The sequence below is a fragment of the Symphalangus syndactylus genome, chromosome 11 (genome assembly GCF_028878055.3).
Source record: "Symphalangus syndactylus isolate Jambi chromosome 11, NHGRI_mSymSyn1-v2.1_pri, whole genome shotgun sequence".
NCBI lineage: Eukaryota > Metazoa > Chordata > Mammalia > Primates > Hylobatidae > Symphalangus > Symphalangus syndactylus.
In genome coordinates this window covers 63,665,335-63,692,108 of record NC_072433.2, presented here as the reverse complement: position 1 = coordinate 63,692,108, position 26,774 = coordinate 63,665,335, and the positions used below count along the sequence as shown (strand labels likewise).

General features: G+C 44.4%; 1 protein-coding gene across 6 annotated transcripts in view; it reads left to right on the top strand.

Moving 5' to 3' along the window:
• VPS35L (VPS35 endosomal protein sorting factor like) overlaps window positions 1–26,774 on the top strand; it is a 147,867-nt gene that overhangs the window by 99,496 nt on the left and 21,597 nt on the right. For all 6 annotated transcript variants that reach the window (XM_055299028.2, XM_055299031.2, XM_063612150.1 and 3 more), the window contains 2 exons: window positions 266–380; window positions 17,335–17,474. In XM_055299028.2, coding sequence (XP_055155003.1) covers window positions 266–380; window positions 17,335–17,474 — 255 coding nt within the window. The remainder of the gene's footprint in view (window positions 1–265; window positions 381–17,334; window positions 17,475–26,774) is intronic.

The following is a 26,774-nucleotide window of genomic DNA, read 5'->3' as shown; positions in this document are numbered from 1 at the left end:
TTATCAATGTTAGGTGCTACGTATTTACTTCCCGTGATGATGGGTGAGGATTTGTTTTTCCTGCATTCTCACTCACTCCCCTCACACCCCTGTCCTCCTAGAGGGTCATCAGAGGAGAGTTGTACAAGAGGGGAAAATTGGGGCTCAGAATGGGGAGATCCACTGTTGTAAGTTTCTTTCCTTGGAAATACATGAGGGATGAAAACAGGAGTATGATTCTGCCACCGTGGCGTTGCCAGCGTTAATGTTTCTTCCCTTCTCCTAGGCCTGTGTTGCCTACTGCTTCATCACCATCCCCTCCCTGGCGGGCATCTTCACACGTCTCAATCTGTACCTGCACTCTGGTCAGGTGGCCTTGGCCAACCAGTGCCTCTCCCAAGGTAAGTCCCTCATTCTTTCATCTCAGGCACTCCCTTGCTGTTTAGGAAAACTGACTCAGGTGTGTGCGTATGTGTGTAGAGAGAGACAAAGATTTCTTTTTTTAGAGACAGAGTCTCGCTCTGTCACCCAGGCTGGAGTGTAGTAGTGCGATCATAGTTCCCTGTGACCTCGAGCTCCTGGGCTCAAGCAGTCCTCCCGAGTAGCTGGGACTGCAGGCGCACACCACCACACACAGCTAATGTTTTTATTTTTATTTTTTGTAGAGATGGAATTTCGCTCTGTTGCTTTTGTTGCTTTGGCTTTTCTTGAACTCCTGGGCTCAAATGTTCCTCCCGCCTCCCATCTGGCCTCAAATGATCCTCCCAAAGTGCTGGGGTTGTATACAGGCATGAACCACTGCAGTCGACCAAGAGAGATTCCTTTAAGGAGGAAAGATGAATAAATGATGAGTTTTAAATTTGTTTCTCTGCTAGGAAGCACATTAGACACATATGCATTTATAGAGTCAGACAGATCATAGAGCACAGATATCTTCCTGTGAGAACCTTCTTAAATCTGCCTAGGACAGACCAGGTCATGCAGCTCAGACATCCTGAGCTCAGCACACTTGGAGAATATGAGACATGAGGACTTCTTCACAGTGGCGGATTCATGTTTGTTTGTTGTTGTGGTTGTTGTTGTTTGTGTGTTTGAAACCCCAGAGACACACAAGTACCATCGAATCTGTGGTAGAACAAATACCCTACAGTTTGCTGTTACAGATAAAATTTCTGCCCAAGACTGATCTTTCCATACTAGACACCAAAGCCATCCATTAGGCAAGGATGTTCAGGATCGTTTATTTGGGAGAAGGTGATCTCAGTGATACCAGAAGAGTGATGTGAGATGAGACAGGGAAGGAAAGGAAGCCAGAAAAACAGGCAGCATCGAACAAGTCGTTCCTGTAGGCAGCTGAAGCTCATTCCCATCTGGGAGGTGTTGTCAGACACAGCCAGTGTTTCTCCACCTGAAGGGCAAGGAAGACAGGTAATTTTCCCTTTATTCTCATCTGTCACTGACAGAGCGCTGCTTCTGGGATATTAACCCCATGGCATTCTGGCCTGCTCCACACTTGAGCCAAGAGAAGGCGCTCAGGTGGAAAGCCCAAGTGTTTGCTGCAGGACACCCTGGTTACCTACTGCAACGGTGTACGCCAAGGGCCTGCAGGCAGGTCGGCAGCAGGGTACCCACCCTGCAGGCCATAACACAGAGGGTAAAAGAAATCTTTACACGACATTTATGGAGCATTTGTTATGTGGCAAGCCCTTTGCACAAGTTATCTCATTTCATCCTCCCAGCAGCCACATGGGGCTGGTGCTGTCGTTGGTGCCTTATTACCCTGGTGAGTAAACTGAGGCAGGGAGTGGCCAACTAACTTGCTTAGTAGGTCCATTCCTGAGTCACTGAGCCAGCTCTCAGCCCCGATCTGTCTGGCCCAAGGCCATGCCCTTCACCACTGCATTTACTGGGAAGCCTAAAGGAATGCTGGGGCACTTCCATAGCGCCATAGGAGGTGGACTGAGGTTTTCAGTGGTGGTTCTTTTCCCGACACAACTGCACAGATTATGCCAAGGCTGGCGCCTCAGCACTGGTTGCCATTGTCTTGGTAGGGCATTCTGGGCCAGTTGGAGAGTGATCACTTCTCCATCCTTTGAACCACTGCCATGGAAGTTCTGGGGATCATCTGTGTCATGATTCAACTGGAGCAGCTCTGGGCAATGAAGTCTTCATACATGGTTACTGCCCAGACACCTGTAAAGCTCGGCTTGGTTTTGCTTCTAACTCATGGGGGACTTCAGTAGCTTCTGAGTGCAGCTGAACACTTGTCTCTTGAGTTCCCCTGTGAGCTGGTGCCTGCCCACCTCCATCCTCAACCGCCTGCATCCTCATCTCCCGTTTGCTTTAGCCACACAGGCCTGCTTCTGTTCTTTGAACATACTCAGTAGTCTCCCAGTTCAGAGCCTTTGTGGCTTTGTTCCCTCTTTCTACAATGATCTTTCCCCAGATAGTTGTGTTTTTTTAAATTACAAGGCAGATGGTGAGAATAAGCCACAGCTCCTTACGGAGGCCTCTGCTGGCCACTCTGGCTAGAGTAGCCGCCCCACCCCACTCTGTCACCTCTGCAGCATCATCCTCATTATCACCGTTGCACAATCCACAATCCAGTGCTTTCTTACTGTGTTTACTTGCTTATTGTCTGTGATACCCCCTCTCCCCACTAGGACAGGCACGTGTCTTCATTGTGTGTAGGTCAACATGGAACTTTCTCCTACTGCTTGCTTTGGTAAGAAAGATGGGTTATCGGGAGGCTGAGGCACAATGATCTTGTGAACCTGGGAGGTGGAGGTTGCAGTGAGCCTAGATCGCACCACTTGAGCAACAGAGCAAGACTGTCTTGAAAAAAAAAAAAAAGAAACAACAATGGGTTAGTGAGAAACAAAACAAAAATTAACAGTCACCAACAAAAACCTAGTGATGCACAGGATGAAAATTAGAAGACGCTTCCTTGGATATTAGAAATTTTAAATCTGCTTATAAATGGGTTCCTTCTTTAAAAGCTCAGGAATGGTGGACCTAGGTAGGCACACCTGAGTTGGTTTTACCTGCAATACTAGGAACAAATTGTGAGCTGCAGATACCAAAGCTATGTCACCGCTTACCAGAACTGCAAGTGGAGGCTTTAGAAGCCTAGATCTTTCTTCTTCCCATGTTATAAAATCAGGACCATGGATCTGAATGTTGTGGATCTTGGGAAATTTATAATTAGATCCCGTATAGGGCTTTATGATAATTTTTTTTGAAAAAGCAAAACAAAAATTCTCTACCTGGTTAAAGGTATCCCCCTTATCAAAGATTTGGTGCTCCCAAGAACTGTCGAAGGAGAGCTGTGAGTAGTTTCTTCCTGTTGCGCTTCCTATAACGTCCTCAGTCCCCACCAAGGGACAACTGGTGTAAGAACAGCCCCATACACTGTGCATGGATAAAGACAGCATCCTTGGTGTCAGGACTCTGGGCTCCTTGTCTGCCTCCCCTGTCACTTTTCAGCTACTGCAGGAGAGCAGGAATGTGGGCCCGCTTCATGTTTAATAATTTATCTGATGATTTTTACTCGAGTCTCTAAATGCTGTGGCGCTAAACCTTAAAAGCCTATTATTTTTCTTCTGAAAGCCACAGGCAGCAATTGCTGGCCAAAATAAATAATGCATTCAATTACTGAGAATGAGAAGGCTAAATATAAATTAAATGAAGCTCATGGAAATGTGCTGCTTTTGTTTGCCTCCCTAAACATCCTCCCCTTGCAGCTGGTTATAAAATGTCCCCGTCCCTCCAGTTCATTTTCTTGCCTCCCTTAATCCGGCCTTGGTTGTATCTTCTTCGGCAGGCTGTGGCTTTCCCAAGGCTGGGTCCATCCTGACAAGTAAACTCCTGTTGAACTCTCAGGCAGGCTGGCACAGGATGCTGATGAGGGCTTGTTGCAGGGGGAGGCCTGGTTCTGTTCCTTTGTGTACACCGGTGCTGCACATAGACTGGATTGTGCAGGGATTTGGTGCACATGCTCGTGCCCACCATCCCAGAGTATTTAGGAGAAATGAAGGACTTGCAAGCCAAAGATGTGGTCGATCAGATGCTTCTCAGCTGGAGATGGCCTAGCAATGCCTGTTTCTCTTTTCTTTCAGTCCCTTCTCTAGGTAACTTCTTGACCTTGTTTGTCAATGGCTCTTTCTAGAAAATTATTACCAGGCCACAGCAAGAGCAGGCTCTTTTTTCCTTTATTTTTACCTTTGTTTCTTTATCTTTACAGTTCATAATCTAGAAAAGGTGGGTGTTTTATAGGCCAGGTGTGGTGGCTCATGCCCATAATCCCAGCACTTTGGGAGGCTGAGGTGGGCGGATCACCTGAGGTCAGGAGTTAGAGACCAGCCTGGCCAACATGGTGAAACCCCGTCTCTACTAAAAATTAAAAAAAAATAGGCAGTTGTGGTGGTGTGCTCCTGTAATTCCAGCTATTCAGGAGGCTGAGGCATGAGAATCGCTTGAACCTGGGAGGCAGAGGTTACAGTGAGCCAAGATATCACCACTGCACTCCAGCCTGGGTGACAAAGCGAGACTCTGTCTCAAAAAAAGAAAAAAGAAAGAAAATGGGGGCATTTTATAATGGAAGTATGTTTAAATCGGGTCTTAAAAGAAGAACGTGTTTATGAGGATGTGGGAAGGGAAGAAGGAAGGATTAGCATTCCTGGTAGAGTAAATGGCCTGAGCAAAGGCGTGGAGATGTGGAATTACATGATGAATTTGGCCAACAGCAGAATGTTGGGATGAGGCCCTAATTAGTACTGACTTTCAACTCTTCTGCTTGCATTGGTCCCAATCCTGACTCTGCCACCTACAAGCCAGATGCTCTTGGATGACTCAGCCTTTCTGTCCTGTTTCCCCATCTGTAAAGTGGAGATGATGACAGTGGTACCTGTCTGTTGAGTGTTAAATGAGAAAATGGCCTTAGAGCACTTGGCCCACTGGCACGTAGTAGCTGCTCAGTAAGTATTATCTTAGTATACACATCTCTCAAATGATGAAAGTATGCCATGAGTTTTAGCAGCTAACTGTATACAGTACGTTGATAGCTGTTTGATTTTATAGTTTGAAAGCCAGATTATTTTTCATATGCAAAGCACTGGGGAATCTGTAGGAAACTTGATCTTTGTTTTGAGACAAACTGATGAATTATGCTAAAAAGAATTGCAGTTCCTCCAAAGCTGAAACAAGATAGAACAATTAAAGAGAAATAGTGGTCAAAAGAACTTTTTTTTTTTTTTTTTTTGAGACAGAGTCTTGCTCCATCGTCCAGGCTGGACTGCAGTGGCGTGATCTCTGCTCGCTGCAACCTCCATCTCCCGAGTTCAAGTGATTCTCCTGCTTCAGCCTCCCAAACAGCTGGGACTACAGGCATGCACCACCATACTGGGCTAATTTTTGTATTTTTTAGTAGAGATGGGGTTTTACCATGTTGGCTAGGCTGGTCTCAAACTCCTGACCTCTGGTGATCCACCTGCCTCAGCCTGCCAAAGTGCTGGGATTACAGGCGTGAGCCACCGTACCCAGCCAAGAATGATTTTTTATTATCATTAATAATAATGCTTTTCCCACCTTCTGTAGGGATCTCCCCTCTTCTTTTAAAACTTACTTTCTTTTATTTTTTTGCATCTTCATCCTTCAGAGCTGGGTTCATATGTCATGTCTTTAGGAAAAGCATCCTTGGCCTTCCCATTTCTGCAGATAAACAAAAAGTTAGGTCAGGTCATCCCGTACGGTATATTATCTGCTCACCAGTGCTTTTCCTCCATTATGCTTATCGCTGTTATTTAACCAGTAAATATGTAAGTAGTTGTCTGCTTTTCCCACTGTAAGTGCATCACCTCCATGAGGTCCTGTCTGTCTGGTTTACTCAAAAAGTTTGGGATTTGGGAGCATTTTGGATTTCAGATTAGGAATGTTCAACCTGTATATGGGGCCCCTGGCTACTACAAACTGTAATGGCTAATGGAAATAGCCAGGGCCATGGTGTGGGCGAGAAAAATTATTTTGCATTTCCCCTTCCTGGAGAGTCAAGAATGGCTTGTGAAGGAGAAAAAGTGGTTTTCACTCATTTATCAGGTCTTGGTGATTTATGTTTAACTTCATATTTACTAACTTAGTTAACAGAACATCCTCTGAAGAATGTTTGATTTGATTGTTTTCTCCAACTCTGAGGCCTCTTTGATGAATGCAGACAAAGTAGGTTATTTTAGTTGGAACAGTTCACAGCAGGGCAGATGGCATCAGGCTTGTCACCCATGTACACATCTGTCCATGCATGATCTATCCACCTTAGGGAGTGTCAGGGCCTAGGCTGGATGGCAGCTGCTCGTGGAACCCACAGAAAAAGGGCATGGGCAAGTCTCCTCCTGATGATCCCTCGGACCCTTATAATAGTTACATTATAACCTGCAGTTTGCTTCCTCCTGTCAGTATTTTTTGGTCATCTTTTACATGCAGCCCACTGTGCCAAGCATTGTATGGGCAACAGGAATGCACTTAAAGAGACTACAGGCTGGGCCGGGCACGGTGGCTCACGCCTGTAATCCCAGCACTTTGGGAGGCCGAAGTGGGTGGATCATTTGAGGTCAAGAGTTCAAGACCAGCCTGGCCAACATGATGAAACCTTGTCTCTACTAAAAATACAAAAATTAGCCGGCAGTAGTGGTGCACGCCTGTAATCCCAGCTACTTGGGAGGCTGAGGCAGGAGAATCACTTGAGCCTGGAGGGAAGAGGTTGCAGTGAGCCAAGATTGCACCACTGTATTCTAGCCTGGGCAACAGAGTGAGACCATGTCTTAAAACAAGAAAAAGAGACTACAGGCCATTCAGGGAGAGCAAATCTGTTTACAATTATTACACTAGGCAGCACATGATAAAGGTCATGCAGTATGGACATAAAATGTGCTTGGGAATTTTAGAGCAGAGAGAATTAACCCTTGACTTGAAAGAGGAAAAAAAAAAAAAAGAGGTGGCATTGAAGAGCCTGGAAGGTCAGGGAGTATCTTGTTATACTGAAGTAAGGTGTATGGCATTCTAGGTTGAGGCCTGGAGGCTGAGAAAACAGTACATCTGGAAGAAATGAGGAGGCGATCAAGTTAAGGTGATAGTTTGGGACCTAATTGTTGAGAGGTCTGAACTCCTGGCAAAATAGTTTTATTCAGTACATATTATTAGGTAGGTGGTTTATCTTTATTTTGCAGATGGGGAAACTGAGGCTCAGGCCATGCCTAGGAGCATCCAGCTAATAAGTGGCCTTATCTGGACTTGACCACTGTGCCTCTCTATATTAGGTTAGTTCTTCTGTACCATAACGCAGGGTTGTATTTCTAATCCCAAGTGCACGTGGTTGCTAGAGGTCAATTATTACAGACTGAGCATTCGATAAACTAATTTAGGAAACAAAGAACCAAAATTAAGATAAGGAATACCTAATCCTTTCTGCTTAGGGAAATCTAAGCCTACTATTCACAGACAATACGCAACCTCAAGTGAGCTACTGCAGGGATGAGAGAAAGATATGTCATCTTAGAGTATCTCAGAGGTAGGAGTTAGGTAACACATGGGCTGAGCGTGCTTGGCTCAATGAGAGAGCCCTTGACAGTTCAGAGAAAAGAGGGAGGGAGAGTGCAGGAGCCTTCTGATGATACTACCGAAGCAAAGAAGTAATTTATATGTCCCAAGTGGATTTTTCACATTAAGTGTTGGTATTCAGAATGAACTTAAAAGGCATTCTGCATAAACCAGGTGGCAAAATCAAAGTTAGATTAAGCTGTCATTGGTAGCAATTAAGCATTAATGTATAAGGTATTTAATTGTTCCTGGAGATTCATATTTCTTTATATCTTGCTCTATGTACATATCAAAAGAGTGGCCCATAAGTCCTCAAACTTAACTGTTGGAATAACAAGTTCTATTACAAAAACACAGGCTAGTAATAGATAGTGGTTAATCTCTATCAGTGACTTGCCTGTGAATAACTTGGCCATTGAGACCACAAGGCTTTGCCAAAGGCACCCCATCACTTGGTGACAGCACATCTTCATTGCAGACAAAGTTTTCAGGAAGAAAATATGTCTGGATGTTGCATTTTATGTGGTAGTTTCCATGATATTGATATTGTCAATCCAAACCTAAACTCATACAGAGATAGAAAATGTTGAAGATGGGTAAAGATGTTTTGCGATGGGGTTTGTATACCTTGAGAGAGAGTGATGATTTTTATAGCCAGAACTCTGCTTTACTAATACATATTCAAGAGATGGGAGTCTTCAACCCCCTGGAACATCTTGTCTTAAGAACTTAGGATTTTTGGCCGGGCATGGTGGCTCACGCCTGTAATCCCAGCACTTTGGGAGGCCAAGACGGTGGATCACTTGAGCCTAGGAGTTCAAGACCAGCCCGGCCAACATAACAAAACCCTGTCTCTACTGGAAATACAAAAATTAGCCGGGCGTGGTGGCATGTGCCTGTAGTCCCAGCTACTCGGGAGGCTAACAAGGCACGAGAATTGTTTCAACCTGGGAGGTAGAGGTTGCAGTGAGCCGTGATTGCACCACTGCACTCCAGCCTGGGCGACAGAGTGTGACCCTGTCTCAAAAAAAAAAAAAAAAAAAAAGAAGAAATAATGGTTTTTCTATTCGTCGATCTTCCTGGGCTAGGACAGCCGTCAGTCTGAGTTACTACCCTCCTAGGTAGTTGGATTGATGGATCTAAGATCTAGGAGTGAACTGAATTACCTTTGAGGTCTTGTTTAGCCTCAGGAGTTTATGACTGACGAGTGGTAAAGATTTCCATTAGCAATGACCTAATGCATTATTGAAAAAAAGGCAAAACGCCGATTTTGAAGGTGGGTTGGGTTATCACTTCTTGACTGTCACTTATGATTCATGTATTGACTCGTTTTCCATATCACCAATGCCAACGATACAAAAGGTTGCATTTACTCCTGTAGGTCCTAGTTAAGTCTGAATTCCTTTTATCGTGTATTGAGGGTGTTTGGTGAGATTGTCCTCTATACAGTTGAAAATCTAGGCAATCTGTATTTTAAATCTTAATGACTTTCACTATAAAAATTCAGAATGCTCATTTGAGAAACTTCCAACAATACAGAAATGTAGGACTCTTAAAAAGTAAAAAGCCCTGAGATAAAAGTCTCCAATAATATGCTGTATCTCCCCACCCCACCCCCAAATCTGCTGTTGTTAACAGTATGGACATCTTGATTTTTTTCTTTTATATATCCATTTTAAAATATTCATTATTCTTATATGCTCTCTGCCTCTCTATTCTACTTTCCTTTCTCCTTCCCTCTCCATTTATCTATATTCTCCTATATATATATATATGTAGTTCTCTTTCCCCCTTAGCAATAAATGGAATTATGTCTTCTACAGTGTTTTTCATAAGCCTTTTTTGGCTTCTCTGTAAATCTTGGTGTCAATCAATACCCTCTTTGTAATGGCTGTTTGGTATTCTGTTTCTTCTTCTTTTTTTTTTTTTGGAAGTGCTACAAATTATTTCTTCAAATGACCCCCCTCTATTTTTTTCCTCCAAACTCCTGTTGAAAAATATATGAACTCTTTGCAAGTTTTTGCTCTTGGCAGACAATAAATAACCTGCATCTTAATTCTGAGCATTTTGAAGCTTTCTGACAGTTGTCCAATTGATATTTTAGCCTCTTAGAATGTGGAACTCTATTGTTCAGACAGAGGCGTATTCAAAGCCTCAGTACACACAACAGATGTCAGTGGGGCTCCTCAGGTAGACGTCCCAGTGGGAGGTTACTGCCCCTGAATTATCTACAGGAGCTCGAAGAGGCCCCAGAGCATGGTATGGAGCTTTTTAAAGCCTTGAGAAGAAGAACCCTTGCAAGTGGACTGACTGGGGAGCTTCAAGCCTGAAGTCTGACTCATTTCATGGAGAAGCTAATTAGAGAGGACCCTTCCTGCCATCCTCATGGTGCAGTGCAGAACAGCATCCCTGGTTGGTCCCCACAGAGTGTGTGTCACCCCTCAGCTTGGTGCTGTGCCTTACACATACAGGGAACTGGGGTGGCTGCCCCTTAAAACAGCAGGAGTATTAAGAGTCCATGCAGTGTGTGGCCCTGTCCCTACTCCCATCTCCACCTTGTCCTACTCTGGTTAAATAGGAAGAGAGTACATTGTTTTGCCATCTTTCTGTTTTATACATTTCTAGGACTGAACATTTTACAGCAAACTTGTATTGCCGTTGTATGTTCAAGAAAAATTATTTTTAGAAATTTAAGCCTGGGCAACATAGTGAGACCCCTGTCTGTACAAAATATGAATTAAAAAAAACTAAAAATAAAAAATTAGCAGGCATGATGGTGCACGCTTGTAGTCCCAGCCACTTGGCAGGCTGAAGTGGGAGGGTTGCTCAAGCCAGGAGGTCGAGGCAGGAGTGAGCTATGACGGTACCACTGCAATCCAGCCTGGGCACCAGAGCAAGGCCCTGTCTCAAAAAATAATAATAAAAATAGGCCAGGCACGGTGGCTCACGCCTGTAATCCTAGCACTGTGGGAGGCAGAGGCAGGCAGATCATCTGAGGTCAGGGGTTCGAGACCTGCCTGGCCAACATGGTGGAATGCCATCTCTACTAAAAAAAAATACAAAAATTAGCCAGGTATGCCAGGTCTGACCTGCAGACCCTGACCCAGAGATGGATGAAAGACTGATACAGATATTTTGCCTGTCAGCATGGCTAAGAGGCTCTGCTGCCTGAGACTACAGCATTGGCCTCGATAAGCCGGCAAAGTTCGCATTTGTTTAGTACAGATTAAATGACAAAGGTCTCGAGTAAACACCACTAGAAGGTAATTAACATTGCCGACCTCCTGAGTAGAGAGCAGTCATACACCCACAGATGATCAAAGGTCAGTCTTAGGACCACAGGAGTAAACAAGCTATTTAGATAAACTCCCCCACATTCACTTATTATTTGCTCTTTTGCTATCAACTCAAGGTAAAGAGGATTAGGCTGCCTTCAGCCATAACCCTTTCCTAAAGCTTTTGTAAAACCTTCCTGCCTTCCAAGAAAGCTTGCGTTTTTCCTATAATTTTCTCTTACAATTTCTCCCACCACCCTAACTGAGCTCCTACAGGGGCATGGTAGCAGATGCCTATAATCCCAGCTACTCGAGAGGGTGAGGCAGGAGAGAATTGCTTGAACCCAGGAGGCAGAGGTTGCAGTGAGCTGAAATTGCACCACTGCACTTCAACCTGGGTGACAGAGCAAGACTCTGCCTCAAAAAAAAGATAATAATAATAATAATAATGATAATAATAATAATAGGCCGGGCACAGTGGCTCATGGCTGTAATCCCAGCACTTTGGGAGGCAGAGGCGGGCAGATCAGGAGTTCGAGATCAGCCTGACCAACATGGAGAAACCCTGTCTCTACTAAAAATACAAAAAATTAGCCGGGCATGGTGGCTCATGCCTATAATCCCAGCTACTGGGGAGGCTGAGGCAGGAGAATCACTTGAACCCAAGAGGTGGAGGTTGCGGTGAGCCAAGATCATGCCATTGCACTCCAGCCTGGGCAACAAGAGCAAAGTCTCAATAATAATAAATTTCAATTAAAATTCCAAGACAGTAACCTATCAGTAAGTGAAAGATTTGGTGTCCATCCTTATCCACCACTCCAATATTACACCTAATAGTTTGGCATTTATCTTGCCTGACCTTTCTATGCATCTACATAAGTTTATGTACTTTTTTTCCTTTGCAAAGATAGGCTCACACGTATACAGCTATATGATTTTTTGTCCTTTTTTTTCATTTTTCCCCCACTACCCTCCCCCCGATTTTTTGTATATAATATGTCATAGATGTCTTTATACCTCAAATATACCTCAAAACATATAGATCTGCCTTATTCTCTTTATTAGCTATATTACTTGCTTGGTGCAACAGTGCAGTAATTTCTTTTTTCTTTTTTTTTTTTTTTTTTACATTTTGGAACTTTAGGCTGTTTTCACTTTTTCTTCAAATGATCTTAGAGTTGTTATAAAGATATCTTCATCCAAAGGGAACAATTGACCCAATCATTTATAGTAGCTAGGCAGCATGAATAATCAAAACATACAGTTTACCTAGCATCTTCAACTAAGCCCTTATTTTCAGCTTCTGTCTGCATTTCACCCTTTCCCACAGCTATTTGCTTGTAACATATATTTTGGAGTCCATCTGTGAGGTTTTAGTGGCTTTGTATTCTGAGTGTTTGATTTCTTCCTGTCCTTGCAGAAGTTTCCCGAATATCATGTTCTTTCAGTGGTCCACAGACTCTTTGAAACTACTCAGGTTGAGAACAGGAGAGCCTGAAACTTCAGATGGAAAATGTCAAATGTGCTATTTTGCGAATGACCATCCCTGGCTTTTACTCATCTTATATACAAAATGATGAGGTAGTCTGTCCCCATATTTTTAGCAAGAACCGCAACAATTCTTACAATAGAGCCCTCCAAGAGTACTACAGTGCTCTTACCAATATGGGGGCAGTGGCTATGTTTATGCAGTTTCTCTTACTACGAATACGGGGACAGTGGCTGTGTTTCTGGAGTTTCTCTTACTACGAATATGGGGATGGTGGCTGTGTTTGCTCTCTGCCCAGAAGAGAGCAGTGCCATGAGATACGTCAATTGCTGTGTGGAAAGAACAATAGAATGCTGCTCGAAAAAGTGAAGTCCCTGCCCCAAGAAAAAGGGGTCTCAAATACAGTGAACTGTGGTGTTGGGTCAGCAAGGCCTGAGTGGGGTTTTTCTGGTTTGGTTTTGCCATTAAGATGGGATATGCAATGATCGTTCTGAGACATTGGAAATATAAGCAAAAAAAAAAAAAAAGGGATATGGAAAAGAAACATGGATGTCCCAGCTGGGAACAGTGGCTCATGCCTATAATCCCAGCACTTTGGGAGGCGAAGGCAGCTGGATCACCTGAGGCCAGGAGTTAAGACCAGCTTGCCCAACATGGTGAAACCCTGTCTCTACTAAAAATACAAAAAGTAGCCTGGCACGGTGGCATGTGCCTGTAGTCTCAGCTACTCGGGAGGCTGAGGCAGGGGAATCGCTTGAACCCGGGAGGCTGAGGCTGCAGTGAGCTGAGATCACATCACTGCATTCCAGCCTGGGCGACAGAGCAAGAGTTCGTCTCAAAAAAAACAAAACAAAACAAAAACAAAAACATGAGTGTCCCGTGAACCCCAGAGGACTTGGATGGAGGAAGCCTAGTCCATGTACTTGCTGCTTTTCCCCTTCCTCTAGTGGAACCAGGACAATATATATTTTTTCCTTTTCTAAAAAACTTTTGTGGGTACTTAGTAAGTATATATATTTACAAGGTACATGAGATGTTTTGATTCAGGCAGGCAGTGTATAATAATTACATCCTAGAGAATGGGGTATCCATCCCCTCAAGCATTTATCCTTTGTGCTACAAACAATTCAGTTATATTCTTTCAGTTGTTTTAAAATGTACAATTGAATTATTGACTAGAGTCACCGTGTTGTGCTACCAAATACTAGGTCTTATTCATTCTTTCTAACTATTTTTATTTTGTACTCAGTAACCATTCCCACTCCCCACCATGCCCCACCATTACCCTTCCCAGCCTCTGGTAACTATCCTTCTACTCTCTGTCTCCATGGGTTCAATTGTTTTTATTTTTAGCTCCCACAAATAAGTGAGAACATGCAAAGTTTGCCTTCCTGTGCCTGGCTTAATTCACTTAACATAATGCCCTCCAGTTTCACCCATGTTGTTGCAAATGACAGAATCTCCTTTTTTATGGCTGCATAGTACTCCATTGTGTACATGTACATTATCCATTTGTCTGTTGATGGACACTTAGATTGCTTCCAAATCTTGGCTATTGTGAACAGTGCTGCAACAAACAGGAGTGCAGATATCTCTTGGATATACTGATTTCCTTTCTTTTGGGTGTATATCCAGTGGTGGGATTGCTGGATCATATGGTAGCTCTATTTTTAGCTTTTTCAGAAACCTCCAAATTGTTCTCCGTAGTAGTTGTACTAATTTAATATTTGCATCAGCAGTGTGTGAGGGTTCCCCTTTTCTCCACATTCTCACCAGCATTTGTCGTTGCCTGTCTTTTGGATAAAAGCCATTTTAACTGGGGTACGATGATATCTCATTACAGTTTTCATTTGCATTTCTCTGATCAATGATGTTGAGCACCTTTTCATATGCTTGTTTGCCATTTGTATTTTTTTTTTTTTTGAGAAACATCAATTGAAATCTTTTGCCCATTTTAAAATCTGATTATTAGATTTTTTTTCCTATAGAGTTGTTTGAGCTGCTTATGTTCTGGTTATTAATCCTTTATCAGATGGGTAGTTTGCAGATATTTTCTTCCATTCTGTGGGTTCTCTTTTCACTTTGTTGATTGTTTCCTTTGCTGTGCAGAAGCTTTTTAAGTTGATGTGATCCCATTTGTCCATTTTTGCTTTGGTTGCCTGTGCTTGTGGGGTATTATTCAAAAAGGGAACAATATTATTTACTACTGGGAATCTGAGTTCTCCTTTTTCTGTAGGTCTTTAAAAAAAAATCCATTATATCTTAAATGGGCTTCTATGGCTCTTAATAGCTACAAAACAAAGGGTTACATGAAGTTGACATGATTATTCTGAACTTTAACTATAAGGATAAACTGCTCTCACATGGGGTAGGATTTGATTTCTAATTACTAAGATAAGATTGAGAAGTCTCCAGACAATATTTTCTATATGGGGCAAGTCTTCTGAGGATAGAACTAAAAATCTGCTTTGGAACCCCGCATGCCCCAACCTTTAAATAACTGTTTATTTTAGCTCCGTCCTTTAGAGTGGAAACTGGGCGGGGCGGGTGAGAGGAGCCAAGTTCTGGGGACAAAGCTGCTCTCTTTTTAATGAGGCATAATAATAGGCACATTCTCTGGGCCAGTCAGTAACAAACACATAAATAGAAAAAAATGGTCTTTCAAGTTGCTCTGAGCAGAATTTGCATTCCCACTGAGAACCTTGTTTCATGATATACTTACTTCACTGTGGGACTGCCGGAGGACTAAGGAAATGAACTGCTTAAAGATAGGGCCTAGGAGATCCTGGGGGTTCCATAAGTAGGGCCATGTCTTTTTTTCTCTTTCTTTCTTTCTTTCTTTTCTTTTTTTTTTTTTTTTTTTTTTTTTTTTTTAGACAGAGCATTGCTGTGTTGCCCAGGCTTGGCTCACTGCAACCTCTGACCAATGGGTTCAAGTGATTCTCCTGCCTCAGCCTCCCGAGTGGCTGGAATTACAGGCATGTGCCACCATGCCCAGCTAATTTTTGTATTTTTAGTAGAGACAGGGTTTCACCATGTTGGCCAGGCTGGTCTCGAACCCCTGACCTCAAGTGAGCCACTGTGCCCAGTCTGGCCATGTCTTACTAGTGATCACAAGATAGAAGACCCTGCAGGCTCTGACCCTTTCTGGAAGGTTTCTCTATCAGAACCGACATCAGGTGGCTTTTCCTCAAGCCCCATATGTAGTGTCTCTCCCGAAAACAATTGAGATAAGTGGATTCATAGGCCAAAATATGTAACAGGCTTAGGAATAAGTGTTGGCCCAATGCGGTGGCTCACACCTATAATCCCAGCACTTTAGGAGGCCGAGTCAGGCAGCTCGCTTGAGCTCAGGAGTTTGAGACTAGCCTGGGCAACATGGTGAAACCCCATCTTTACAAAAAATACAAAAATTAGCTGGGGATGGTGGCACACTCCTGTAGTCCCAGCTATTGGAGAGGCTGAGGTAGGAGGATGGCTGGAGCCCAGGAGGCAGAAGCTGCAGTGAGTCGAGATCACATGACTGCACTTCAGCCTGGGCGACAGAGCAAGACCCTGTCTGGAAAAAAAAAAAAAACAGAAAAGAAAAAAAATAGTTGTTAATTAGTATGATTATGTTGGTCTCATTGCCACAGTTTATGTTGTCAACGCTTTCTCTCACTTTTTTCACCTGTTTGTCCACCTGCCCATGACAGTACCCTGTTCACAGTTGGTGCTTAATAAATGTGGAAGGGGTTTGAGTTTGGGGTTCGGGAGACAGCCAGGCAAAGAAGCTTCCAGAGCAGAGCTAACTTGACTCAGAAGGCTTTACAAGGAGTGTCTTTCTGTGACATGTTTTCTTTTTTTTTTCCTCTCCTTTGAAGAAGGAAGAGATGGGAAAACTCCACCATCCATCTTCAGACACATACTCTTCTCATTAAACGTAGGCCTTTCTTCCCAGGAAAGTGAGCATTTGCTGTTGCATTTGCCCCTCTGGTGTGCTGGCCGGCGTTCCTGTTTTAATTCAGGATGCTGTTCACCCCTACAGTGTTCTCTTTGCATCACTGGAAGTCGTTTTGGAGTGGAAGTCCATTTGGACCATGAAAACATTTGATCTTGTCGAGTAGTTTAAAATTTCATTTGTCAGATCAATGTTTTGATTGTTTTAACCTTGAGGCTTTTTCTCACAGTCAATACCTTGGCAGTTTTAGAAAGAACTTTCTCTCCCTCGCAGCCTTCCCCTCCGCCTCCCATCCTTCCTGCTCTCCCTCATCCCTTCCACCCCATCTCTATCCTGTTGTGCACACACATTCTCTCTCCACTCCTTTTCTTCCTCTCTTAACTCCTTTTGAAGTCTTCTTGTTTTACAGATTTTTTCATAGCTCTTTAAATATCTTCGTTTCCCAAACGATTCTATGGAGCTGATGTTAATCAGAAGTCTTTAAGCTGTGTGTGTGTGTGTGTGTGTGTGTGCGCGTGCGCTGTGTTCCTTCAGACATTTTGTTGGCTATTTAACAAAAATGGCGTGCACTAGAATAGAGTCAAACAGACCCGGGTTTGAGGTGCGGCTCTACCACCAACACTGGAACTTCCTACATACACAGGACACTGTTGCAGGATGAATTGCTTCTCTTTCCTTCCCTTATTTCTTGTCTGTGAAGTACACCCATTGACAGCACCTTCCTCGCATTGGTAGACATGAGAATTCAACGAACCAATCCAAGTTGAGCCTTTGGCCCAGGCAACTGTCATTTCTAGACTTTTTACAAAAATCTGTGACCTGCTTTTTTCACTCAATAACCTAAAGGCAATTTAACAGAGGCTCTCTGAGCTGAAGCAGTGCCCTGTCAAGCAAATATTCCTCCAGCTCTATCATGGTTTGCAGAAACCCTCTGCTAGGACCTGCCTTTGGCATGGCCTGGCTTCTACCTAACTCTCAGGACTGGCCTTCAGGCCACGTGAAGAAGAAAGCCAACTAAATTTCCCAGAGTTCTAATACACTGACTTTTATCTTCTGTCTTGCAGCTGATGCTTTTTTCAAAGCCGCTATAAGCCTCATTCCGGAAGTTCCAAAGATGATTAATATCGATGGGAAGATGCGGCCGTCGGAATCGTTCCTGCTGGAATTCCTCTGCAATTTCTTTTCTACTTTATTAATAGTTCCGGTACGTTTCCTCAGCAGAACCATAAGACATGTCTTCCTTTGACCTGCCTGATAATATTATATGTGTTCTTAGGCCTAAAACTGCAGGAACATTCTATCTAATATCTTTGTGTTGGTTTTCCAGTTAGGTATTTGAATTGCTTAATGAATTTTCTATTCTTGCTGGGTGGGGATCATACTATAATAGTAGAGGTGAGGTACTGTGTCAGCTCAGGCTGCTATTACAAAGTGCCATAGACTGGGGTCTTAAACAACATTTATTTCTCAGAGTTCTAAAGGCTGGAAGTCCGAGATCAGGGTGCCAACCTGGTTGAGTTCTAGTGAGGACCCACTTCCGGGTTGCAGACAACCATCTTCTCTCTCTTTCTGTCTCTTTTTTTTTTTTTTTTGAGATGGAGTTTCACTATTGTTGCCCAGGCTGGAGTGCAATGGTGTGATCTTGGCTCACTTCAACCTCCGCCTCCCGGGTTCAAGCGATTCTCCTGCCTCAGCCTCCTGAGTAGCTGGGATTACAGGCGCCAACCACCATGCCTGGCTAATTTTTGTATTTTTAGTAGAGATGGGGTTTCACCATGTTGTCCAGGCTGGTCTTGAACTCCTGACCTCAGGTGATCCACCTGCCTTGGCCTCCCAGAGTGCTGGGATTACAGATGTGAGCCACCGTGCCTGGCCTTTTTGTGTGTTTAGGAGTCTCGCTCTGTCACCCAGGCTGGAGTGTATTAGTACAGTTATAGCTCACTGTAGCCTTGAACTCCTAGGCTCAAGTGAGTCTCCTGCCTCAGCCTCCTGAGCAGCTGGGACTACAGGCCCATCTTCCCTTTATGTCCTCATGTGACAGAAAGAAAAAGCAAGGGCAAGCTCTCCAGTCTTTTGAGCAATTGGTCCTCTGGGACCTAATTACCTCCCAAGGGCCCCACCTCCAAATCCTATCACATTGGGATTAGGGTCTTGGTGTATGAATTTGCAGGGTGATACAAACCTTTAGTCCACTGCACTCTCTATACTGCCAAGGCAGAGGTGTCCCTCAGTGGGGAAGGGCACAGGCCTTGGAACCAAGATGCCCGGCATGGAATCCTGGCCCATCCTTCTTCCAGCTCTGCATTCTTGGGCAATAATATAACATCCCTGGGCTGCAGTTTCCTTGTCTATAAAATGAGGATAAGAACTGTCACTTCTCTGGGTTGCCATGAATATTAAGTTAGTGAGTACTCACAAGGTCAGAACCGTGCCTCTGCACATAGTAAACTTTCTAGAAAGCACTAAGAAAGTGGCAACAAAGTTCTTTTGATGGCAAGTAACAGAACCTAAGATAGCAGAAATTAAGAGGGGCATTGTTGGAAGGATGCTGGGTTTTTCGTAGAACGGAAGAGATGTACAGCCAGGCTTGAGTTAGAAAGAATGAGGCCACTCCCGGGACCCAGCAGGAGGAATTCCTGGACCCTCCCTAGCAAGGGTCCTTATAACTTGGAGTCCATCTACTCCCTGGGGGTCTGGCAGAGTGACATGAATTTGGATGAGGAAAATGACAGCTTTATTTTAACAAACCTCTGAGTGAAATTTACCTTTCACTCAATGATGAATTACAGACAAAAAGCCACAGTAGTAGTAGCAGTAGCTGGGACTTTGTCACCAAAAGAAATCAACAGATATGTTCACATCACATTTCAGATGTGAAAGATATTTCAGAAGATTGTTTATGTTCTTCTTCCTTTAAAAGCACAGCAGTTATTAAGCCCATTGCTAGAGCTGTTAATGCATTCACAAAGAAGCAATAGATTACAGTATCACAAATGCATTGAAAAAATATTTTGCCAGCTGTATTTTAGTATAATTGGTTTTCTTTGTAGTTTTATGTGTTTTATTTGCTGCATTAAAAATAATATTCCGGGCCAGGCGCGGTGGCTGAAGCCTATAATCCCAGCACTTTGGGAGGCCGAGGCGGGCGGATCACAAGGTCAGGAGATCGAGACCATCCTGGCTGACACAGTGAAACTCTGTCTCTACTAAAAATACAAAAAATTAGCCGGGCGTGTTGGCGGGCGCCTGTAGTCCCAGCTACTCGGGAGACTGAGGCAGGAGAATGGCGTGAACCCGGGAGGCAGAGCTTGCAGTGAGCGGAGATCGCGCCACTGCACTCCAGCCTGGGCGACAGAGCGAGACTCCATCTCAAAAAAAATAAAAAATAAAAAATAAAAATAATATTCCAAGGGCCGGGGACCGTGGCTCATGTCTGTATCCCAGCACTTTGGGAGGGGGAGGTGGGCAGATCACCTGAGGTCAGGAGTTTGAGACCAGCCTGGCCAACATGGCAAAACCCCGTATCTACTAAAAGTACAAAAATTAACGGCGTGGTGGTAGGCACCTGCAATCCCAGCTACTTGGGAGGCTGAGGCAGGAGAATTGCTTGAACCCAGGAGGCCTAGATTGCACCACTGCACTCCAGCCTGGACAACAGAGCAAGACTCCATCTCAAAAAAAAAAAAAAATGTATTCCAAGGGCCAGGCACAATGGCTCACCCAGTAATCCCAACACTTTGGGAGGCCGAAGCGGGTGGGTCACCTGAGGTCAGGTGTTCGAGACCAGCCTGGCCAACATGGTAAAACCCCGTCTCTACTAAAAATACAAAAACTAGCCAGAAGTGGTGGCAGGCACCTGTAATCTCAGCTACTGGGGAGGCTGCGGCAGGAGAATCGCTTGAACCTGGGAGGTAGAGGTTGCAGTGAGCCAAGATTGTGCCACTGCACTCCAGCCTGGGCAACAAAGCAAGACTCCATCTCAAAAAAAAAAAATAGTATTCCATGGAGTGTATAGGCTTCACCTGGCTGCCGCAGGGTCCATGGCACAGAACAGATTAAGCACCACTGGTAGAGCTTAATGTGCGTGGGAATCTCAGACCCTTGTTAAAATGCAGATTCGCCGGGCCCCTCCCAGAGTCTCACTCAGTAGGTTGAAATAGGCTCACAAATCAGCATTTTAAAAATCATCCCTTTGTTTTATTTTGAGACGGGGTCTTGCTGTATGCCTAGGCTGAGCTCCTGGGCTAAAGTGATCCTCCTGCCTCAGCCTCCCAAGTAGCTGGGCCAACAGGCATGTGCCACCACACCTGGCTAATTTTTTTAAATGTTTTATAGAGGTGCATTCTCACTACAATTCCCAGGCTGGTCTTGAACTCCTGGCCTCAAGCAATCCTCTTCCCTCACCCTCCCCAGTACCTGGGATTACAGGTGGGATCAACCATATTTGGCAAATGGGCATTTTTAAAAGCCCCCTCAGTGATTCAGGGGTAAGTGGTCCTAGGACCATATTTGAGAAACATCACCCTGAACTTGAGCCATAAAAGTGCCTGAGCTCCAATGGATCCAAGTTCCTTTTTGGGGTGATGATATGTTCTAAAATTGACTGTATTGATGATCACACAACTCTGTGAATATCCTGACAATCACTGAATTGTACATTTTAGCAGGTATACTGTTTGGCATGTGAATTATATCTCAGTAAAGCTGAGAAAACAGAAAGTGACTCAGCTTCTGACTCTCCCTGTTCGGATTCCAAGTCCTCAGAGAGAGGGGAGCGAGGTCAGGAGGCCGGGCTCAAGGACTGCGGACATGGCTTCAGGATGGGGGCCTCTTGTTGTCCTGCAGGGAGGATAGGCGGCACCCCAAGATAGGGCAGCGTGCACTGGCATTTTCTAGAGCCCCTTCACTTGACACTTGATGTCACTGTTTTCAGAGCTCCATATTAGTACTTTGTAAGTTTCTCTCTTTGGGTAAGCTAGTTATTTATCAATTGAGAAGGCAAAAGAAAAAAATCAGGGTTTTGAATTAAGCAGTTGGTAAAAGTGAGAAGGCAAAAGAAAAAAATCAGGGTTTTGAATTAAGCAGTTGGTAAAAGTCATTGTTTATTGATTCGGGACGCACTCAGCATCTGCAGGTTAAAAATCACTGGAGGCTTTTTGAAAAGCCTTCTCAGATTCAGAAGCTTCTGTTCAGTCCTGACCTGAAGACTTCATAGTGCTGAGACCTTGGGAAAGTTTTATAACTCCTCAGAGCTTCAGTTGTCACCTTTCTAAGGTGTCATCACAGTGCCCACCTCAAATGACTCCTGTGAGGGTTAAATGAAATGATAGCTGGGAAAGTGCTTTGTAAACCCGAAACTCTGTCCCCTGGGATTACAGATTGATGTCTGGAGGGCAGATCCAGCCGGTAGACATGTAGACACTTGCTGGCCATGTCCTGATGGAGAACATTTGGAATGAGTTTCCTACATTTAAAAATTGGTAGATCACAGAAAATCCCAGATTTGCATCTCCCCTTGAAAAATCAGGTCCTATCACGTGGGGCCCGCATCCTGCGACCTGGCCAGTTGGCTGCAGCTGGCGTATGCCTTTCTCTCCAGTTTTCCTTGGGCGCCTCTGGACCCATTAACCCCATTTCTGTTGTCCACTTGGCCCCTCAGGCATTTGTGGAAAGTGCTCCTGCTCTCAACAGGTTTATTATTCCTTGAACAGATTTATTATTCCTTGAAGAGATTTGAGTTACTATTCCTTGAACAGATTTGAGTTATTTTTCCTTGTAGCATTGCATGTGTTTTAGCTGGGGTTTAGTAGTGATATGAGACAAAGAATAGCTGCAGTTCACGACACCTCACTAGGTGCCCCATGCCTTGCCAACGCCTCTCATTAATACTCACTTCCTGGGAGTCCTCCCCCCAAGCCCCCCAAGGTAGGAATCATTGCACCTTTTCCACTAATGAAACCTGAGCCAGAGGGCCCTTGCAATGTGCCTGAGGTCACAAAGCTTATAAGTAGCAGAGCTGGGATTCAAACCCAGGGCTGCGCTACTCCAGTGCCTGTCCTGCATGACCTAAGCCGGAAACGTTTGCAGCGTGCCTTATTTGCTCAAGTTCATTGAGCACTAGCAACCCTATATCCCTCCTTGTGGGATGCAGCATTAGTAACTACTTACAGACACTACAGGATGTTTATCCTGAATAGCCAGGGCTAAAAGCTGAATAAACTCCCAGGTGATGAGATGCACCACACCTGAGCCATGCCCACTATGAGTAGATCTAGCATGAACAAGACTCCCACATCTCACTTCTTCCCACATCTCACTTCTACCTGGTTCAATTTTTTTCTTTTTTCTTGTTTTTTTTTTGGAGAGTCTTCCTCTGTCACCCAGGCTGGAATGCAGCGTGCGATCTCGGCTCACTGCAACCTCTGCCTCCTGGGTTAAAGCAATTCTCGTGCCTCAGCCTCCCAAGTAGCTGGGACTACGGGCGCCCTCCACCACACCTGGCTAATTTTTTTGTCTTTTAGTAGAGACGGAGTTTCATCATGTTGGCCAGGCTGGTCTCAAACTCCTGAGCTCAAGTGATCTGCCTGCCTCGGCCTCCCAAAGTGCTGGGATTTGTGCTGGGATTACAGACGTGAGCCTCTGCGTGCAGCCTACTTGGTTCAAATTATTTGTTACCTTTCAGGTCACAGCTTTTATTTTAGTTTTATTGTATTGCGGTGAGAACACTTAAGGTGAGATCTACCCTCTTAACCAGTTTTTACGTGTACAATACATTACTGTTGACCTAGGAACTGTGCTGTGTAGCAGATCTCTAGAGCTTATTCATAATTGAAACTGTCCATTGGTTAGTAATTCTTCATTTCTCTACCCCCACCCCCTGCAACCACCATTCCACTCTCTGATTCTATGAATCTGACTATTTTAGATACTTTCTTTATATGTGGACTCATTCAGTATTTGTCTTCCTGCAACTGGCTTATTTCACATAACTTAATGCTTTCGAGGGTCATCCATGTTGTTGCATATGGCAGAATTTCCTTCTTTTTTAAGGCTGAATAATATTCCATTGTACATAAGTATCATGTTTTCTTTTCTTTTCTTTTTTTTTTTTTTTTTGAGACAGGATCTCACTTTGTTATCCAGGCTGGAGTGCAGTGGCATGATCACACTCGCGGCATCAACCTTGTCCTCCTGGGCTCAAATATTGTCCCAACTCAGCCTCTTTGAATAGTTGGGACCACATGGGTGAGCCACCAGGCCCATCTAATTTTTTATTTTTGTGGTGACAAGGTCTCACTATTTTTCCCAGGCTGGTCTTGAACTCCAAGGCTCAAGTGCTCCTCCAGCCTTGAATTCCCAAAGTGCTGGTGTTACAGGTGTGAATCACTGCACCCAGTCTTTTTTTTTTTTTTTTTTTTTTTTTTGAGTCTTGCTCTGTTGCCTATTCTGGAGTGCAGTGGTACAATCATAGCTCACTGCAGCGTGAGCCACTGCACCCAGCTACCCCATTTTTCGTTAGCGATTTATCTGTCAATGGACATATAGATTGTTTCCGCATCTGAGCTCTTGTGAATAATGCTGCAGTGAGCATGGGAGTGTAGGTATCTCCTCAAGATCCTGATTTCAATTTGTTTGGATATGTACCCAGAAGTAGCATTGCTGGGTCATGTGGTAGCTCTATTTTTAATTTTTTTAGGAAACTCCATACTGTTTTTCTTTTTTTTTTTTTTTTGAGGGGTCACCCAGGCTGGAGTGCAGTGTTGCAGTCTCGGCTCACTGTAACCTCCGCCTCTCCAGTTCAAGTGATTCTCCTGCCTCAGCCTCCCAAGTAGCTGGAATTACAGGTGTGTGCCACCACGCCCAGCTACTTTTTGTTTTTTTAGTAGAGACAAGGTTTCACCATGTTGGCCAGGTTGGTCTCCAACTCCTGACCTCAGGTGATCAGCCCACCTCTGCCTCCCAAAGTGCTGAGATTACAGGCGTGAGCCACTGCACCCAGCCCCCATACTGTTTTTCATAGTGACTGCACTATTTTGCTTTCCTATCCACAGTATGCAAGGTTTTCTTAAAGGATGGGTTTGAAAGTTTGATTCATTTTATTTGTTTAGAAAAGATAGGAACCACCGGGCATGGTTGCTCATACCTGTAATCCCAGCACTTTAGGAGGCCAAGGCGGGTGGATCACCTGAGGTCAGGAGTTCGAGACCAGCCTGGCAAACGTAACAAAACCCCATTTCCACTAAAAAATACAAAAATCAGCTGCGCATGGTGGCATGCGCCTATAATCCCAGCTACTCAGGAGGCTGAGGCAGGAGAATCATTTGAACCCAGGAGACAGAGGTTGTAGTGAGCCAAGATCATGCCATTGCACTCCAGCCTGGGTGACAAGAGCAAAACTCCGACTCAAAAAACACACACGCGAAAAGAAAAGATAGAAACCATTTGATACCAGATCAAGTCCCTGGTCCGATTTATTGATGCTTACAAATGTGGGATCAAACAGTCCCCAGGGTGGCCCTCTCTCCCCTGCAGACAGAGAACTTTTTGGAGCATGTTAAAATGTTCTGCTTTAGCATCAGTAGTCGTCAGCCTAGTCAAGGACTAGTTTGTGGAATAATCTTCCCTATATAATCAAACTGGCTCATTTCATGTAACAATGTGGTAAGACAAAGTAGACTTGACTGAACAAGTTCAGTATCATAGTTTTGAGGCCTAGTTTTGATTCAGTTGCAATTTGCAGGAAATGGAAATGCTACTACCATCAGTTTTCTAGCACTAATGATCTGGGGTCCAGCAGGAAGATGTCTTTTCTCCTTCTTATCCTGGAGAAAAGATCCAGCCATAAACACAGCAAGATGTCCAGGTCTATGTTTCATCATTCAGTCTATTCCACAAACATTTGTCAATCCAGGAATTAAGGGGTGAGCAAGAGAAGCATACCCCCACTCAGGAGAACAGACTTCATGTTAAACAAATAAGTGCACATTTAACTACAATTGCACAAAGCGCCATAAAGAACTACAGTTGGCACTGGTCCACCAACAGGCTGATGACTACTGATTAGTGCTGGAAAACTGATGGTATTAATAATAACACTTCCAGCTTCTCAGGAGGCTGAGGCGGAAGGAATGCTTGAGGCCAGGAGTTTGAGACCAGCCTGGGCAACATGGCAAGACCTCATCTCAAAAGAAAGAGTTTCCTTTTTTTCTTTTTTTTTGAGATGGAGTCAAGCTCTGTTACCCAGGCTAGAATGCAGTGGTGTCGGGGGGAGGCACAGCATTAGGAGATATACCTAATGCTAAATGACGAGTTAATGGGTGCAGCACACCAACGTGGCACATGGATACATATGTAACAAACCTGCACATTGTGCACATGTACCCTAGAACTTAAAGTATAATAATTAAAAAAAAAGAATGCAGTGGTGTGATCTCTGTTCACTGCAACCTCCGCCTGCCAGGTTCAAGTGATTCTCTTGCCTCTGCCTCCCAAGCAGCTGGGATTATAGGCACCTGCCACTGTGCCTGGCTAATTTATTTATTTATTTATTTATTTATTTTGTATTTTTAGTAGAGATGGGGTTTCACCATCTTGGCCAGGCTGGTCTTGAACTTCTGACCTCATGATCCACCCGCCTAAGCCTCCCAGAGTGCTGGAATTACAGGCGTGAGCCATGTGTCCAGCAAGAAAAAGTTTTTTAATGAACCATAGAGACTTCTCAGAGCTCCAGATTTGGAGAAGGGGGTCAGATAATCAGGAGAGTTCCCTAAGAAAGTGCCATCTGAGCTGTGATCTGAAGGAAGACTAGTAAGTAGTCAACTAGGCACAGATGGGGAGAGGAGAGGGCATTCTGGGCCGAGGACACAGCATGGGTGAAATCCTGGAGGTGGGAAGCAGCACTGTGCCCCAGAGGGACTGGAAGAGAGCCAGAGTGACTGGCACATCGGGAGGGCACAGGGGACGCCCAAGGAGCTGGTGAGACAGACAGGACTGAGAGAAACAGCAAGCCGGTCCCAGACAGCCTCCTGTCAAGTGGTGATCTGTCTCCCCTCCTCCTCCCCTGCCCTCCCACTATCTCTGTTTTCCCCAGTGCCCTTTCTTTCCTTTCCCTGTTCTTTCTTTTGGAAGAACATAAGAGCTCACCTGTGTTGTGGTTTCTTTTCTAAAGGGCTTTATGATTACTTAACCAACCTCATAACCATGGGCCAGCCAACATTTCACAAATATTCACTCCAAACAAGCCTGTTTTTATCACCCTCGTTTCATAGAAGTGGAAACTGGGGTGCAGAAAGATGAAGGGTCAGCAGCTGGTCAGTGACGAGCCCGGGTCTAAGGCCAGGATGTCTGCCCAGCTGCCATGCTCACTGCCTCTCATCTTGGTTCTCCTAGGAAGAGTTAGTTACTTCTAGGGTATTATTAGATTGGTGCAAAAGTAATTGTGGGTTTTGCCACTGAAAATAATTACTTCTACACCAACCTAATACTTCTTCTCCCAAGGGGTTCA